The sequence below is a fragment of the Nematolebias whitei genome, chromosome 14 (assembly GCF_014905685.2).
Source record: "Nematolebias whitei isolate Nwh7 chromosome 14, NemWhi1, whole genome shotgun sequence".
Lineage (NCBI taxonomy): Eukaryota > Metazoa > Chordata > Actinopteri > Cyprinodontiformes > Rivulidae > Nematolebias > Nematolebias whitei.
Genome location: NC_056511.1, coordinates 6,357,678 through 6,375,388, shown reverse-complemented (window position 1 = coordinate 6,375,388; position 17,711 = coordinate 6,357,678). Strand labels below are relative to the sequence as shown.

Here is a 17,711-nt window from a genome sequence, read left to right as displayed (position 1 = left end):
CGAGCGAAGACAGTTACAGGAAGTGCATTTATTGTCTTCAAAATAATAGCTCAAAGCGCCAAAATATTAAATACACGTTTTTTTTTACTTTTACATTAACTTCAGAACAACTCAGATAATTTTATATTTTTAAGTTATTATAAAACAATTATAATTTCATATAGAAATTGATAATAGTTGTTATGAAAAAGCCCTAAGCGCGAAATGTTTTTTATTTTGATACACAACCGGAAACCGCTTTCCCCCTTTTGCTAGCTTAACGGTAGTTGTTATGTTAGCCTATTTTCTTGGACGCTCCTTGCTTATTTCCCACCTTTTTGGTAATATCCTTTAAGCCCTCCTTCGGAAACCATGGCCTCGGAGGCCTCGGGATCCCCTCCGTCGTCCCACCATGACGGTAAATGTCTCCCGTTTGACGCCTCTCCGGGCAGGAGAGCTGAAGGCAGCGGCCTCTGCATCCTTGACAACATTAGCCAGTTAGCATCATCAGGGCGACGTGTCACTGCTGTCACTTATTGAACATTTAATGTTACGCAGTGTGTGCGTTTATAAACATCACTTTAATCAAACCAAGGCTGTACATTGATGAAGAGGAGCCGTGTTGTCACAGCTGATGACAAAACAGAGAAAGCGTTTTAGCTTATAGCTTGATGACTGGTTTAATCCAAAGGTGGGTTTGGTCCAGGACTGACAGCCTGTAACTCGGGTTTTATGGGTCATTTCAGTCCTGGTTTATATGTTGTGTGTTGCCTTGGAGGCTTGACCCAACTCAGGAAGCTGATTTACCCTGTTTATTTTGTAGCTGACTTAAAATCATTCATTACACAAGGTTGGGCAAGCTGGAGATTATTTAAAGTTTATCACAAGAATGGTTCAGAAACTGTAAAAACATGGGAATGGTAAATATGCATAATTTCTGTTCCGTATGTGTTTATCCATGTTATTGCAAACAGTTGCACAAAATCATTTTAAATGTTAAAAACCAGTTCAGATATTTGTGACTAAGGACTGCTAATGTCCATGTTCTTGAAATTGTGAGTTTATAGATTTGGCAACAATCTGTCTCTGGGGATGTTTAAGCAAACGTGACAGCTGCTGATTGTAGTAAATTTGATAATGAACACGTACATGAAAAATAGACTGCAGCTCTTTCAGTGTATGACATGATAAGGTTCATTGACCAACAAAACATTTAACTATTGGCCTTTTGCAGTGTTTCTTCATAGGAACTTGTTTATTCACTTATAAACTGGATAAACTGACACAGCGAGGCATTACGGCAGGAAAAGTAAAAATAAAGAAACAAATTTCACACTGTTTTTTTTTTAATCTTGGTGGTTAATATGCCGTCAACTATGTCATGTGTTTGTTTACCTATGGAAACAGCCGCAGCGACTGAAAACGGGTCATCAGTGACAACTACAGAAAAGCTGTTTGGGATGGAGAAGTCGGGCCGTTCTGATTTATTATGAACGCTCAGACTTGTTGAGGAAAACAGGCAGACAAAAGCTCTTTGTTTACATTAAATGCGTATCCACATTTCAAGTTATATCTACAGGAGTAAACTCTTTCAAATAGTCCCGTTTGAGAGAGTTCAGGAAAGTGTTTTTGTTTTTGACTTCATAGATTGCAACCAGTACCTCTCCGTACACGAAAGCAGTTGTAATGATTAAAAAGGAAATTCTTTGTGAGGTTTTTTTAATTTAAATTTAGTGCTTTAATAGTAGATGTTGACATGTGTGAGCATCTGCTAAATGAAACGCTGCTAAGTTTGATCAGTATGACCTGTGGGTTATTTTAAAGCTTGTTTCAAAGTTTTTATTTACATGATGTTTGTGTTTCCCTCCATGATTAACAATAACTGTTACAGAAATGTTTAAATAAACTTTTTTTTTGACGTTGCAAAAGAGCAAAACTTTGTCCTCGATCACATGACGCTGACAGAGCCGTGCTGACCCTTCCTGTCGCTCGTAAAAGTTTCCGTTTGTCTGTCTGCGTGTGCAGAATTACCCCGTCTCTGTCCTCTGTGTGCAGGTTTTAAATAACAGACGAGTTAAATCAGGTACGAGCCGCTCGCTGTGACCTCGGATACGTTCAGGTCCATTAGAGAGCTGCCAGTGCATTATTTAAAACTTTCAAGAATACAGACGGCATCAAACACGAGTGGTTTGTTCAGTATAATTAAAGTTAGTCACTCTGCCTATTAACAGAATGTAGAGTAGTCCCTCGTTTATCACTATACGTTCAGGACACCCCCACAATAAGTGAAAAACCACGAAGTAGGAACGCTATACATATTTATTTTAGTATTTATATATAGTTTAAGGCTTTAGAAACCCTTCCCACACACTTCACAATGTTCTAAACGCTTTAACCTACGTAATTTGAACAACATACATATATGTACTGTACAGTACTGCAAATTTTATATGGGGACTCACCAACCTTGGTCTGGTTCTGGTCCGGTTCTGATTGGCTCTGCAGCCGTTGAGCACCAGAAGCTTTTGGAGAGGGCCGGACCTTCAGAGAGCCAGAACAAAATCACACAATGGTCCCGATCGAGTCCAAATAATCCAGATGGATCTGAATGGAAAAAGTCTGGGCGAGCTCCGGAGAAGACACCGGACCTCCACACTCGAGAGGCTTCATGGGCCGGCTAGCAGCACTCAGCATGGCCGATGAGGCTGGAAGTAGTTCTGGTCCGGTTCTGTTCGGCTCTCTGCATCCAATGAGCGCCAAAGTCACTATGAAAAAGGACCAGACTTTTTAATCAGGTTTGAATCTGATCAAAACTTTCCCTCCATTTTGGCAGAAAGCAGCAGCCGCAAGCACTGTTGGCTTCTGGGTAATTTAGTTATTTTGGACTGGCGTTGCATGACGGTGCTTCTCCCAAGTATTTTTTTTCATTAACTTTTTATTCCGTACTGTCCCAATCACATGAGTAATGTTAAAGTTGACAGTTGTTAAAAAACTGTAAAAGTCGTACCGTGAAGTAGCGAGGGACTGCTGTGCTCTGTTATGGTTTATGTGAAATTATTTCTTAAGGCTGTTCTTTGGAGACAAATGACTGATTTAGGATTAGTATTATTATAAAAACCAGTAATAAAAATAATTATTTACAGCCCTACACACATTTTTTCATTGTTGATTAGTGCAAGGATTAGTGTTTGCATAAATAAATAAAAAATAATAATTACCATTAAATCATCTTACTATGTTTAGTTGTCAAATATTTTTAGTTTTCTACCTTAAGAGAGAACAACAAATGACGATTACTGTTTGTTTTCTGACTAATCCGGTTTATTTGACGGGTTATTGTTATCCTGCCTTTGACTGACGGTCTCTGATTTGACATGATTAATGGTCTTAATGTAATTAAATGTAAATAATTTGCAGGTTGATTCGTTTCATCTTTAATTACACGCAGCCAGCAGTTGATCACCAGCACCTCTGTTTTGTTTTTGTTCCTGTTTGTGATCCAAGAGGTGCTCCAGCAGCGAGTGGCCGCTCTGGAGCGGGAGCGGACCGAGTTCATCAGACTCAAGCAGCAGCTGGACGCCGAGTTCAACCAGAAACGGGCCAAATTCAAGGAGCTCTACCTGTCCAAGGAAGGTGAGCCTCAGAATAAAACCCAACTGTTCGTCAGGGACCATCTGTGTTCGATCAATCATTGACCAAAGAGCACAGAGTAGTTAGAATTTTGTTTTTAAATTGTCAGCATAAAGATAGGATTCTGGTTCTGTGAAGCACTAAAAAACTCATAAAGAGCACATAAACGAGTGGCTCCTCCTTCCAAGCTGCTCTGTTTGACCCACTTGTCTTCCGTCCATCCTGTTTTACGTTTGATCTGTCCTGTCCCCCCAATCAGAGGAGCTCAAGAGGCAGACTGCAGCGCTGGAGAACTCCCAGACCGAGCTGAGCACCGTTCAGGCCCAGCTGGCTCAGGCCTGGGCCGAGATCGAGACCATCAAAGCCGTGGCAACCGTGTCGGAAAACACGAAGCAGGAGGCCATCGACCAGGTCCGCAGCCAGTGGCAGGAGGAAGTGGCTTCTCTGCAGGCCATCATGAAAGGTGCTCAGAGCTGCCGGTGGAGCTCAAACACGTCTTACTGGATCATTATTACTTAAAAAAATTAAATTGTACAGTTTATTTCTTAAGCTACTCTGCAGTCTGCTCGCTAGAGTCAGGTTGTTTTAGTACACCTCCACAGACATGAGAGCACATTAAACTTGTTATATTAGTTTTACTCCTAATCCTAATCCTATTACAGCTCGTGTTTTTTTTTTTTTGTTCTTGCCAAAGTTTAAAGTTGTTAGGCTACAGTTTTTGTGTTGCGTGTGTCGACAGCAGCTCGTAACACTGCAGGTGGCTGTACAAACACAGATCAGATTAAATCACTGTCTGTCGCTGCTCGACTCTTCGGGGTTAAATCTGTTCTCGTGAGGTTTCGTTTGTCCGATTTAATGTTCCGGTTAACGGGTCACAGTCTTAAATTCCTGGACTGCGCTGCTCACTCTCAACTCTCTGCCAGCATGAGATCATCTCATGTTGAGAACTTGTGGATGACTCTCAGCTACTACCACCTTAAATTTTAACTCAGTCTCTATAAAACCGACTGAGTTGTAGCCGTTTTTCTTGTTTTTAAGTCACTTGCTGTGGCGGCCATCTTAAATCAGGTTGGCTCTGAACGTTCGTCAGTTGTAGATTTTCATCCAATAATTACTTTTTAATGTTTTCTTAAAATTTGTTCAGTGGTTCATGAGATATTTTGCTCACATTCGCAATAAACTTTAGACGGCAGGCGATAATAAAACATGAGTATCATTTAAACCAAGTTGGAAGAGAAGCCTTAAAGTTCAGCTGGGAGTGTTTTTTATTTAACCCTGTGTGGAAAAAGCCGATGACAGAGACTTCAACATGAATGCTAAATCAAACCTGAACAGGACATTAACAAGAACAACCTGTTTACACACAGAAACATCAAAATCAGTTAGAAACATTGCACACTCAATTTCAAAAAGACTACCCAGCATCCTTTGCAGCTCACACAGCCTCACAGAGAGAACTTTGTGGGTTTGGGGAAAAATAAAATAAAGTTAAACAGAGACACATCTTTGATTTAATCTGAGGCGTACGAATATCTTTGTTTTTGTGTTAATAACGTTTTATTATAAGAACTAAATTAGCAGAAACACGAGTCGAAAGGTTGTGCGCTCTCACGGTGACGCTTGGATGAACCGATGATATCATTGTGTGACCGTCCACTCGCCAGATTAAACAACAACAAACTGATTTATTACCGGAGAATATTGATGATGACACAGCAGCTTTGCAGTTGGTTTTAATAAATAGTTAACCACAAAGAGTGTCATTAAAGTGAGTGAAATTATTGTAGTAAATGACACGAGGGAGATGTCCGACACACATTTAATGCATCACGCTTCACTTCAACCCGGCTGAGTTCTGCTCCGCCTCTTTTTGGTTCTGCTCGAAGCCCACATCTGAGCGGGGTTTATGAACCGTTAGAGGAAGAACTGGTCTGTGCAGCCATTTTGCTGACCTGTCTTTTGAATGAGCGTAATGTTTATCGTGCACGACGACATGATGGTCATTCATCAGAAACAGACAACATTTTAAAATTTATTTTGAAAAGCGCACACCAGTCGTAAAAGCGTACCCAACAGCGTTTGCACGTTTGTAGAAATGGTAAAAACATTGACTTGCCCCTGAAGTTAAAGCACAATTTTAAGTTTTTAAAGCTTTTTTTTTGTTACATTCCCATAAACCGTCTTTATTTAACAAAACAAAAGTAAAAACCTTCTTAGTGTTTGTTTCACAGGGATAATATTTTGGATTTCTGCCACAGCAACCATGACGAGAACATCTGATTTTGTCGTGCGTCTCCTTCAGACACTGTGTGTGAATATGAGGTCCAGTTCCACCAGCGCCTGGAGCAGGAGCGAGCCCAGTGGAACCAGTACCGAGAGGCGGTGGAGCGAGAACTGGCAGACCTGAGACGGCGCCTCACCGAGGGTCAGGAGGAGGAGAACCTGGAGGATGAAATGAAAAAAGTAAGACACTTTTTTTTTTCCATTTTATTTTGCGGCTGTTTGTGTTCACGTGTTTAGAAAGTTTGATCTCCTGATGGAGAACTGACGTGGAGCTGGAAGGTTCTTGTTTTTCTCCCACGTTTTTCTGCTAAGTTTATAAAAGGAAGTCCAGAGGAGGAGTCATTATGCACTGCATGATGGAGCCAGCTGGACTCTTCACTCTGTTCACCAGGTCCAAGATTTTCAGCTCTTAGCTGCCGAAAGCTGTAGCTACATTAAACCAGTTCTGCCCAGAAGAACCGAAGAAACAGCAGTTTTTGTAAAAATACACATCTGATGCTCAGTGACAGCTGAAATATGCTGAAGACGCTAACACTTAGTTGTTGCAGCTAACAGAAACAAAAGGCTAGGTAAATGGTAAGAGTAGTAGAACAATAGCTAAAGGTAGCAGGATGGAACCTGAGAACTAAAGAGCTAGCTAAAAGCTTAAAGGAGCAGAATGGTAGCTAAAAATTGTAGTTAGAAAAAGGCTAATTAGATGCTAAAAGTAGTAGAACAGCAGCTAAAATTAAATTAGCAGAATGGTAGCTAAAAGCTAAATGTAGCAGAATGGTAGTTAAAAGTTGTAAAAGCTAGCTAAAAGCTAAATGTAGGAGAATCATAGCTCACCTTTCAAAGTAGCAAAAGGCTAATTCATCTTCTAAAAGTTGTAAAAAGTAGCTCAAAACTAAATGTAGCGGAATGTTAGCTAAAATCTAAACGTAGCAGAATATTAACTAAAAGCTAAATGTAGCAGAATGTTAGCTAAAAACTAAATGTAGCAGAATGTTAGCTAAAAGCTAAATGTAACAGAATGGTAGCTAAAAACTAAATGTAGCAGAATGTTAGCTAAAAGCTAAATGCAGCAGAAGGTTAGCTAAAAGCTAAATGTAACAGAATGGTAGCTAAAAGCTGAATGTAGCAGAATGCTAGCTAAAAGCTAAATGTATCAGAATGTTAGCTAAAAGTTAAATGTAACAGAATGGTAGCTTGAAAACTAAATCTAGCAGAATGTTAGCTAAAAGCTAAATGTAGCAGAATGGTAGCTAAAAGCTAAATGTATCAGAATGTTAGCTAAAAGTTAAATGTAACAGAATGGTAGCTTGAAAACTAAATCTAGCAGAATGGTAGCTAAAAGCTAAATGTAGCAGAATGTTAGCTAAATGTAGCAGAATGTTAGCTAAAAGCTAAATGTAGCAGAATGTTAGCTAAAAGCTCAATGTAACAGAATAGTAGCTAAAAACTAAATGTAGCAGAATGGTAGCTAAAAGCTCAATGTAACAGAATGGTAGCTAAAAACTAAATGTAGCAGAATGGTAGCTAAAAGCTAAATGTAGCAGAATGAAAGCTAAAAAATACAAGTTGCATAATGGCTAGCTAAATGCCTAAAATAGCAGTATTTTAACAGTAGCTGAAAGGTAAACTTAGCAGAATGGTAGCGTGAAACTAAAAGTAGCAAAAGACGCGCTAAAATGGAACAAATGGGACAACAGAGTGCACTGAAGCAGATTTCAAAGAGAACAAAGTTTCTGAAGGAACTGAAGAGATTTTCATGCGTTTCTATGGGGAAACTATTTGTTAATAAAGTTGAATATTTTGAAAAGTTAAAAGTTTTAAAAACCAACAGCCACGTCCTGACTGAGCTCAACGTTTTGATTTATGAACGGATCAAATGGCACAAAGATGCAGAAGTAGGTAGATGACAGAAAACACAAACAGTGAAAGGCTAAATCAGATTTTACAGTTACATAAACACATTTTCTTAAAGTGACAGATTTCCAAACAGCGAATACATTTTTTATCCTGTTATCTGTTAAATCCTGAGTAAAACTAGCATCTAAAAATAGAGCACAGATTTGTGCCTTCAGATTGGATCGGAAATCTCATGGAAGAGCAGAAAGATCCAGAACTGTCAGATCGTTGCCCTCCACCCACACCACCTTCACTCGTCCTGTTGGATTGAACTGTGGAGGATGAAGAAGAGAAAAACAGAAACAAATAGAGGAATACAAAAAAACAAATCTAAATACAAACTGTACCTCACATCATCTGATTTAATCCGACCTGATAACAAACCATCGTGGTTTTAGTGATATGCAGTTTTCTGTGAAGTTCTGAACCGGCCTTTCAGTCCAAGTCACGTTCTTTTTTTTAAATTATTACTGTAAACCGAGATGTTTGGTTGTTTACAGGCAGGAAAAATAGAAATGTGTGTATAAATTTCAGTGGCATCGTAAACACGACTTCAGATTTAGGGTTTGATCTTAAAGGAAGCTAACGGAGGTTTTTACACATCAGTTTTCTTTGACTCCTGTATCAAAGGGTGAAGAGTGTTTTATGACTTTAAATAAATCTTTGTGAAGTGACTCGAGTCTGTGCTGAAAATGCAAACGCTCGGTTGAACGTGCAGCTGAAAGTCTGAGGACATGATTCGTTCATGGGTACAAACAGAGAGCACAAATTCCCCGCTGGGCAGATTTGTCATCAAGCTGGATCGTTTGTAACGTCGAATCCAGATTTAATAAATTCTGCGTCCGCACGGCCCCCCCGTCTGTTTTCAGTCTCACAGCGTGACGTTCTCCTCAGGCTCAGGAGGACGCGGAGAAGCTCCGGTCGGTGGTCATGCCCATGGAGCAGGAGATCGGCGCCCTGAAGGCGAAGCTGACGGCAGCCGAGGAGAGGGTGAAGGAGCTGGAGGCCTCCAAGGTGAGTCGGCTCATTCGTTCCTGCAATCACGTCAACGAGTCAGGAGGAGCTGCTCCTTCTAATCATTTAAATTGATTTGATTCAGAGGAAAACTGAACCGAAACTAAACTTTTTTTTTTTTTTTACACGCAAGAGATTTTTTAACGCTCTGAAGGTCTCATGGGGAAAAACTACTTCTACATTTTAGCTGTGGTTTTGAAATGTTAAGCTCCGTTCAGCTTGTTGCAACTTAAACAACTCAGTTTAAGCTTTTTAAATGAATCCCAGCGGTCTGTCAGCGCTAATTTCTGTAGTTCATCTGAACGGTGTTGGTATGTTTTGCTACTTTTCAAAGGTTTTTTTTACAACTGATTTGGTGAAGTTCCTTCAGATGTGTTGATTGATGTCATCTGACCGTAGGCGTATCTCATTTGAAAGAAATGTCAGTTTCTCATGAAATGGTAAAAAATGTTTGCAATTCACTTTCGATTCAGTTTATTTACAGTATACAGCGCCAAGTCACAACAGAGGTCATCTCAGGGCACGGAACAGAAACATTCATATATAAAAATAATAATTTAACATTATTTATCTGAGGAGCAGACTGTTTTGAGTTTAACTCCATCACAGACTCTCATCTTGAGCAAACATGAAGGCGACAGTGGAAAGGAAAAACTCCCTCATGAAGGAGAAACCTTTAGCAGAACCAGGCTCAGGACAAGCGGTCATCTGCTTCGATCTGTTGGGTTTGAGAGGAACAGATACACAATGGCAGGTCAAGAGTCACATGTTAAGATAGAAATAGTATCAAATGAAAACTGTTCATTCGTAACAATTTTAAGAAATGAGGTCAATTTGTCCTCTAGTAGTCTTAAGCCTATAGCAGCATAACAAGTCAACCCTAACTATAGGATTTATCAAAAAGGAAAGTCTTAATCCCAGACTTAAAACTGGACCATGTGTCAGCCTCATGGACAGAAACTGAAGTTGGTTCCACAAGATAGGAGCCTGAGAACTGAAAGATCTTCCTCCCATTCTGCTTTTGGAAACTCGAGGAACCGCAAGTAAGCCTGCATTCTGAAAACGAAGTGCTCTGTTAGGAAAATATGGGACAATAAGATCTGTAAAATAAGATGGAGCTAGGACGTTGATGGCTTTGTAGGTTAGAAGTAAAATTTTCCTTTAGCTCTTCTTGTGTTATTAGCTCAATTCAGTTTTTCAGATTGGTGTGCGCCTTTTTTAATCCACGGTAATTCCAATGATTAATAGAAATTACACCTCAGGTATGTAAATATTTGTCCAGTAAAGTTTCTTCATCGCTCTACCTTTTTGTACAAATATGTTCTCTTCTGGCTCCAGAATGTCCCAAACTATCAATACCCAGAGTAGGGCTGGGCCATATCGTATCGTTCTCGATAATACCGGTAAAAAAAGCTTACCCGGGCAAAAAAATGATATCATGATATACTAATTTCATGACGTAATACGTCAGGGCGCCCCGCCCCGTTAACAGAACCGAGCACGCCGAACGACCACAACGAACTGCGCACACCCCTCCACCTGTCTGTACTGGTGTGACGCTAATTAGCTGCGCGCAATACTAGCTAGCTAAAATGCTAAAAACAAACAACGTGCGGCTCAGCTGTCTCTCCATCCAGCTCTAAACTGCAGGTACAGACAGCTCAACTGTCTCTCCCTCCCCCCGCTCTAAGCTGCCACTCGTCTTTTTTTTTCTTTCCCCTCTCCTTCTATATTTTGTGCAGACTTTTTCAATCTAAATAACAAAGATAATTTTCATTTTTTATTTTTATACTTGGAGACTGAATACTTTACTAAATAAAGTAATTTCAGTAAAATTACCCCTTGTTTTTTTTTAATTTTATGTAATACTGCAAAGCAATATGTTAAGTTAATTTTGTCAAATAAATAACTATGATTTCAGTTTTTTTTTTTATATCGTGAAATTTATCATTATTGTCAGAATGCTCTGAAGTATCACGATATTATATTTGAGCCATATTGCCCACCCCTTACCCAGAGGATAAAAATGAAGGAGGCAGTTTTCAGAACTAACAGAAAAATATGTGGCTTTGAAACTTTTGTTTTAAAGATTCAGGAAGCAAAAAATCAGAGACCGCCATGAAACAAAGATGAAATATGTTAAAACAAGTTGTTTATGTTCCAGAAGCCTAAAGCTGAAAAACTCGGAGCGTATTCTTGTTTTTTTTATTTTTTTTATATTTATTTTATTTTTTTGACAGGTGAAAGAGATGAATCACGTTCTGGAGGCTGAGAAGTCGTGTCGTACGGACCTGGAGATGTACGTGGCCGTGCTGAACACCCAGAAGTCCGTCCTGCAGGAAGATGCAGAGAAACTAAGAAAAGAGCTTCACGATGGTTCGTTCTAACGTTTCTTACAGAAGCTGATTGGAAAAATAAAAATAAACTCACTTCGTGTATCTTCACACTGTGCAAGTTTTTTCAGTTTTGTTTTATGCTCCGGTTTGATTCGCATCACGTAAACATGTAACCCTTAGTTTTTTTTCCCCCACACCATTACATCCTAACAGAACTTTTGGTACATTATTGACGTCCTTTATTACAAATCAACTGGTCTATTTTGAGCACATTTTTCTGTCTGCTCATGAAAACACTGTAGTAGCAGAGATAACTAACTCAGAGAGGGCACAGCCCAACGATCAGCTGGAATCGCTCATGCCTCTCCTGTGCTTTCAGTCTGCCACAAGCTGGAGCTGGAGCGGCAGCAGCACAACCAGCTGAAACAGACGTGGCAGCGAGCCAACGACCAGTTCCTGGAGTCCCAGCGCCTCCTCATGAGGGACATGCAGCGGATAGAGAGCGTGCTGTCCTCAGAGCAGCTCCGCCAGGTGGAGGAGATAAAGAAACGAGACCAGGTAACAACTCAACGTGTTCACAAAGAGGCTGGGGGATTTACAGCTGGACTCCGATTGGAGCAGATGGCCGCTCGTCCTGAGCCTGGTTCTGCTGGAGGTTTCTTCCTGTTCAAAGGGAGTTTTTCCTTTCCACTGTCTCCTTTGTGCTTGCTCAGGATGGGAGACTGTGACAAAGTGAAGATTCAACACAATCTGCTGCTTCCTGTATATAGATAACTTTTACTAATTGGCTTTTTTATGTGTGGATGTTTTAGTACAGTGCCCTGAGACGACTTCTGTTGTGACTTGACGTTGTTTGAATAAACTGAAAATAAACAGATTTAACAGGTAATTAATTTTTTCCCCTATCGAAGTCGGAGGAAATAAAAAAAGAGCTGTAGAGTTGTTGGAAGGCTGGTGTTTTGATTCTGACTCCAACGGCCGAGTGAAGCTAGAAAACACGATCGGTCATGTGTCAGCGCTCTGAATGAGCGTTTGTAAATCCATGCAGGGTGCCTCAGGTCAGTGATGGAAGTGGGGGAAGCATTTCCAGGAATTGGAGGCTCCTGGTTAGGCAGGAGTGAGTGCCTGATGAGTGTAACCTAAGAAGAGACTAATTAAAAACCACTTGTTGGGGATGGGGGGGGGGGCACAGTGGATCAGCTGGTAGAGCTGTTGCCTTGCAGTGAGTGGGTTGTCTGTTCAAATCCCAGCTGGAGTTCTTTCTAGGTGGAGTTTGCATGTTCTCTCCATGCTGCGTGGTTTTTTTTTCCAGGTACTCCAGTTTCCTCCCACAGACCAAAAACATGCATGTTAGACTGATTGGTAACTCTAAATTGTCTCTAGGTGTAAGAGTGAATGGTTGTTTGTCTCATTTGTCTCTGTGTCCCTGTGATGGACTGGAGACATGTCCAGGGTGGCCCCTGCCTCTCGCACAATGACTACTGGCTATGGGCACCAGTGACCCCATGACCCGAAAAGGAAGAAGCTGGTAAAAGATAATGGATGGATGGATGGATGGATAGATGGATGGATTAATGATAAAGATAATGGATGGATGGATAAAGATAATGGATGGATGGATGGATGGATGGATGGATGGATGGATGGATGGATGGGTAAAGATAATGGATGGATAGATGGATGGATGGATGGATGGATGGATGGATGGATGGATGGTGGTGGAGTGGTGGAGGACTTATCAGTGAATCTTTAAGTTGTAGAGCTGCATGCTGGACCTTCAGAGCTTTTGTTCGTTCATATCTGCAGATTCAAGATGTTTTGATAGAAAACTTCACCACAGACAAACTTTCATTTAAAATAAGTCACTTTTAAAATAAACGTTTAACTTTATTTTGACACGTCTTTAAAGTCAAAGCCCTGAAATAAAAAGTTGTGGCTGTAGTTGGAGCACTTTGATAACAGTTGCTGTTTTAAATGTGCTGTATAAATAAACTGGACTTGACTAGTTGGAGCTTTGTTGTGATTTGAACTACTTCACTTGTTTTTCTTTGTTTTGTTTTTTTGGTAATTATAGAAAGAATAAGACTGGGCATTGGACTCGACCACAAGTTTGATCCTGACAAAAATCTTTGATTTCTGTGTAGATTAAGTTAATTTGTTTTACCATTAATCTGTGAAGGGATGCAAATAAAAATGGCCTGAATGTTTAAATCGACACGATAGACTGAAGTGTTTGTTGTTTGTTTTGCATTGGCCTTTTATATGATTATAAATATAAATACTTTTAAAACAGAAGATTACTGTCACCTGGGATGCTTTTATTTACTAATAAATCATGTTTTGCAGATCGACAAGTTTTTTTTTTAAATTGATTTTGCAGAAGAAAAAAGAAACGTCCTCAAAAATTATTACAAATAACATTTGTAAAATCAAGTGGATTTAAAAGAAATGTCACTGTAATATTAACAATTACCTAATTTAATAACATAAAAATATCTAAGAATATAAGAAAAATCATGTCAAACAATTTAATATTTTATACATTTTTACACCTGCCATAAAATAAGATTAATTAACATTATTATCTTTGTGAAAGCAGACTATATGTCTCGGCTGCTGATTAAATCAAATTAGAGTTTACGCTGCAATGAGTGTAAATCTGAGTTACTTGAAGGAATCAAATGTGACAGATTCTAATGAAAGTTTTCTCCGGTGAAGGAGGAGGATGAAAAGGAGCGTTTGAGCCAAGCGCAGGACCTGCAGGAGGACGATGGAGGAGACAACACGGAACCTCTGGAGGACTTCCTCGGGCTGAGCATGGAGGAGGTTTGTATCCTGTAACCTGATGCTTCCTCCAGAGGCAGCCGCTTGTCTTTGCTTTACGTCATGTTTTATTCCCTGGGAGTAATGTGAGCCTCACCTTCACCCTCGTCCTTGTGGCTCGTCTTTTCTGCATCTCGAAACAACAAAACCCATGTTTTTGTAATGCAGCTGGACCTGAAGTATTCAGATTGATGTCTTTTTAGTATCAAACCATCACATTCTGACCACACTCACATGGAAGATGAGTGACAGTGATCCTGTTGATGCAAAATGAATATTGACTCCAGTCTGGCATTCACATGGATATTTGTTTCCTCGTCCTGCACATAAAAAATACTTTTTTTAAACTTGTCACCTCACACCCTCCACAAAAAGCCTCGTATAAATTTTCACTAATGTTTTTGGATCATGAGAACATACATTTCTTCTTCTTTTAACGTTTTCACTTATTTCCTTTTAGTTTAGCATTTGTGCAGCACAGACTGGTTTTTTTTTTGTTTTGTATTTTTCTCAACATAATTTAAAATGACCATTTAAATTTATTTTTTTAATTTGTGTTTTGGAAGCACATTTGTTCAACTTCCCTCAGAGGACTTAGCTGTTTCTTTTCTCTTTCAGCCTCACACCAACCACAGCACCCACGGTTCAATGCACTCATTAGACACTGACGTAGTGGCGGGCGGCCCCACGGACACCTACAGGGACAACCTGCGGAGAGTCCAGTCCACGGACAGCCTCGGGTCCTCACTGTCTTCCCAGCAGGGGCTCAGCGGTCACAACCACAAGGCCAAGTCAGCCAGCAACTTGGATGAGTCAGACTTTGGGCCCCTGGTCGGGGCCGACTGCGGGGTGACAGACTCTAGTTTTGGTGAGACTTCGTCCATCAGCTCCATCATGCTGACAGCGAGCCACTTCCTGCTGACTAAAGACCAGGAGAAGGCGATCAAAGCCATGACACCGGAGCAGGAGGAGACTGCGTCGCTGCTGTCCAGCATCTCTCATGCTCCTGACACGGCGTATTTACCGCCTGCAGGCTACCGGCTCGTCAGCGACACCGAGTGGAATCTTCTGCAGCAAGAGGTGCATCTCAGAACCTTTACCAGTATTTTGATATGCTCTAAATCACATTTTTCTTTTCAGCTGAATATTTAAGCAACTAAATCAAATACATCTCCATCTTCATTCACTTATCCATAGTCGTGTTGCAAAGGCAACAGGTCCAGGAGAGAAATCCAGACATTCCTCTCCCCAGTAATACTTTCCAGCTCAGCCTGGGGGACCCTGAGGTGTTCCCAGGCAAGAGAAGATACACACGCCTTCCAGCAAGTTCTAGGTTTTCCACAGGACCAGTGGGATGTGCTTGGAAAACCTCCAAAGGAAGATGTCAGAATGATGGAACTCCTCACCCCATCTCTACGGCTGAGTCTGACCAATCTATGAAGGAAGCTCATTTTGACTGCTTGTATCAATCATGCTTAGAGGAACTGACACTCATTCCAGCCACTTCACACTTGGCTGTGAACCACCGCAGTGTACGGTGAAGTTCTTGGTCTGAAGACGGCAACAGAACCACATTATCTACATAATCCTCAGGGCCAGTGACGAGATCCTGAGGTTCCCAAACTAGACACACTCCTGTCCACGACTGCGACTTGAGATCCTGTCCATGGCCCCCACAAACAGGATCAGAGACAAGGGACACCCCTGGCGTAGTCAAACCTGCACCATGAACGAGCTCAACTTTGTGCCAGGAATATACAGGGAACAGATAGTCCTTAAAAGCAACCTAGGCACCCCATACTCTCGCAGCACCCCCACACAATGCCTTGGGGAACACAGTCATAAGCCTTTTCCAGATCCACAAAATGCATAGACTGAAGAGTTTAACCCCCATGACCCCCTTAGCAACTCTGCAAGGGTGAAGATCTAGTCCACTTTTCCTCAACCAGGATGGAAGCCACACTGCTCCTCTTGAATCCGAGTTTCGGCATTTGGTCAGAACCTCCCTTCCAGCACCCTGGAGTAAACTTTCCAGAGGTGGGCAAGAAATGTGATGCCGCAATAGTTGAAACACACTCTGAGCACTCCGAGAAAAACGGGTATTCTGGTGCATAAGCACAAACAACAGCAGAGTCTTCCCTCGTGCAGCTGAAGCTGCTGAGAGACAACCTTTTAGTTCAGCAGGGAAAACTCCCAACACCGAGACATTCAACTGGGGGCTTGTGAGTTTCCCCAGACCCACCCTGTGTGAAATATTAACTAAGGTATCTATCACTTGCCAATGTTTTATGATCTGTCTTTCAATTTTAAAATGACTGTTTTTTTTTAAGTAAAGGTTAATTAAATAAAAAAAATATATAATTTATGCTTTGATGTCATTAAGATGGTCTAATAAAGGCTGTGAAGTACATTTCTTTGTTTTGAGTCAATAATTTGTTTGTCATCTGCAAAGCTGTAAAATATAGTTTTAAATACTGAGCCAAAAGGCAACAGAAAAAAATGAAAACAGTATGATGCTCAGGATGAAGCCTTGAGGAACTCCAAATGTAAACAGTGCAGAAAATGCTGAGAAACTATCATGAACTATTGCGTTGTTTACTTCTCTGTATGTTATCAGGTAAAGAATGCAGGAAGGAAGCTCGGCCGACGCTGCGATATGTGCTCAAACTACGAGAAGCAGCTGCAGGCCATTCAGGGACAAGAGGCCGAAACACGAGACCAGGTGTGTGTCATCATATATACAACAGCAGCAACAACAAAAACAACAGTTTGGCAGAAATAAAATGTCCATCTTTTCCTTCAGGTGAAGAAGCTGCAGGTCATGCTCCGTCAGGCTAACGATCAGCTGGAGAGGACGATGGCGGAGAAACAGAACCTGGAAGAGTCGGTGAAACTAGGGAACGAGGAAACCGCTGCTAAGGTCTGTGTATTATGAAACGAAAACCTTTTAAATCTCTAAAATTAAACTTAAGTACTCTAATTTCTAGTTCAGGACTTGTGCCCCCATCCATACTGCTCCGGGTATCTTTAAAAACAAAGATTTTCATCTGTGCTTTCACACAGAGTTTTTGGTGATATTATATTTTTAGAGACGCTTCCTAAGTGGAATTTTTTTTAAAACTGTTTCTGGTGAATTCACGAGGGCTCTAGATGCTGAGCCTTTCAGAACCAACAACATTACTTAGTTCCCTAGAAACACAAAGAACACCACAGCTGTTTTAGTTTTTGTTGTCTCACATCATCTCGATCCTGTTATGATTAATCTTTGACCGTGTTCTGGAATAACAGGGAGGAAATAATAAATGGCATCAAAGAAGTAAAACGAGCCACTGTTGTTCTGGGAGAATCTTTAGCCAGTCTTAAGGCTGCAACAGTACCTCGAGACAAAAGACATCTGTTCTCACTCATGTGGTTGTGTGACGTTCTTTTACACATGGACATTTTATACTCAAAGAGAAACTTCAGCAGAGAACTCCTGGTAAGCCCCTCCCATTGCAGCAGAGAACTCCTTGTAAGCCCCTCCCACTGCATCAGGGAATTCCTGGTAAGCTCCTCCCATTACAGCAGAGAAGTACTAGTAAGCCCCTCCTATTGCATCAAAGAACACCTAGTAAGCCCCTCCCATTGCATCAGGGAACTCCTGATAAGCCCCTCCCATTGCAATAGAGAACTCCTGGTAAGCCCCTCCCATTGTAACAGAGAACTCCTTGTCAGCCCCTCCCACTGCATCAGGGAATTCCTGGTAAGCCCCTCCCA

At 40.9% G+C, this 17,711-nt stretch overlaps 1 protein-coding gene across 2 annotated transcripts in view; it reads left to right on the top strand.

Moving 5' to 3' along the window:
- The first annotated feature begins 242 nt into the window (after positions 1 to 242).
- Positions 243 to 17,711, top strand: part of rabep1 (rabaptin, RAB GTPase binding effector protein 1) — a 35,642-nt gene continuing 18,173 nt past the window's right edge. For both annotated transcript variants that reach the window (XM_037687799.1, XM_037687798.1), the window contains exons 1-11: positions 243 to 397; positions 3,484 to 3,612; positions 3,869 to 4,072; positions 5,912 to 6,072; positions 8,677 to 8,796; positions 11,037 to 11,172; positions 11,512 to 11,690; positions 13,851 to 13,958; positions 14,574 to 15,035; positions 16,573 to 16,677; positions 16,759 to 16,875. In XM_037687799.1, coding sequence (XP_037543727.1) covers positions 352 to 397; positions 3,484 to 3,612; positions 3,869 to 4,072; positions 5,912 to 6,072; positions 8,677 to 8,796; positions 11,037 to 11,172; positions 11,512 to 11,690; positions 13,851 to 13,958; positions 14,574 to 15,035; positions 16,573 to 16,677; positions 16,759 to 16,875 — 1,767 coding nt within the window. In that variant the 5' untranslated portion in view covers positions 243 to 351. The remainder of the gene's footprint in view (positions 398 to 3,483; positions 3,613 to 3,868; positions 4,073 to 5,911; positions 6,073 to 8,676; positions 8,797 to 11,036; positions 11,173 to 11,511; positions 11,691 to 13,850; positions 13,959 to 14,573; positions 15,036 to 16,572; positions 16,678 to 16,758; positions 16,876 to 17,711) is intronic.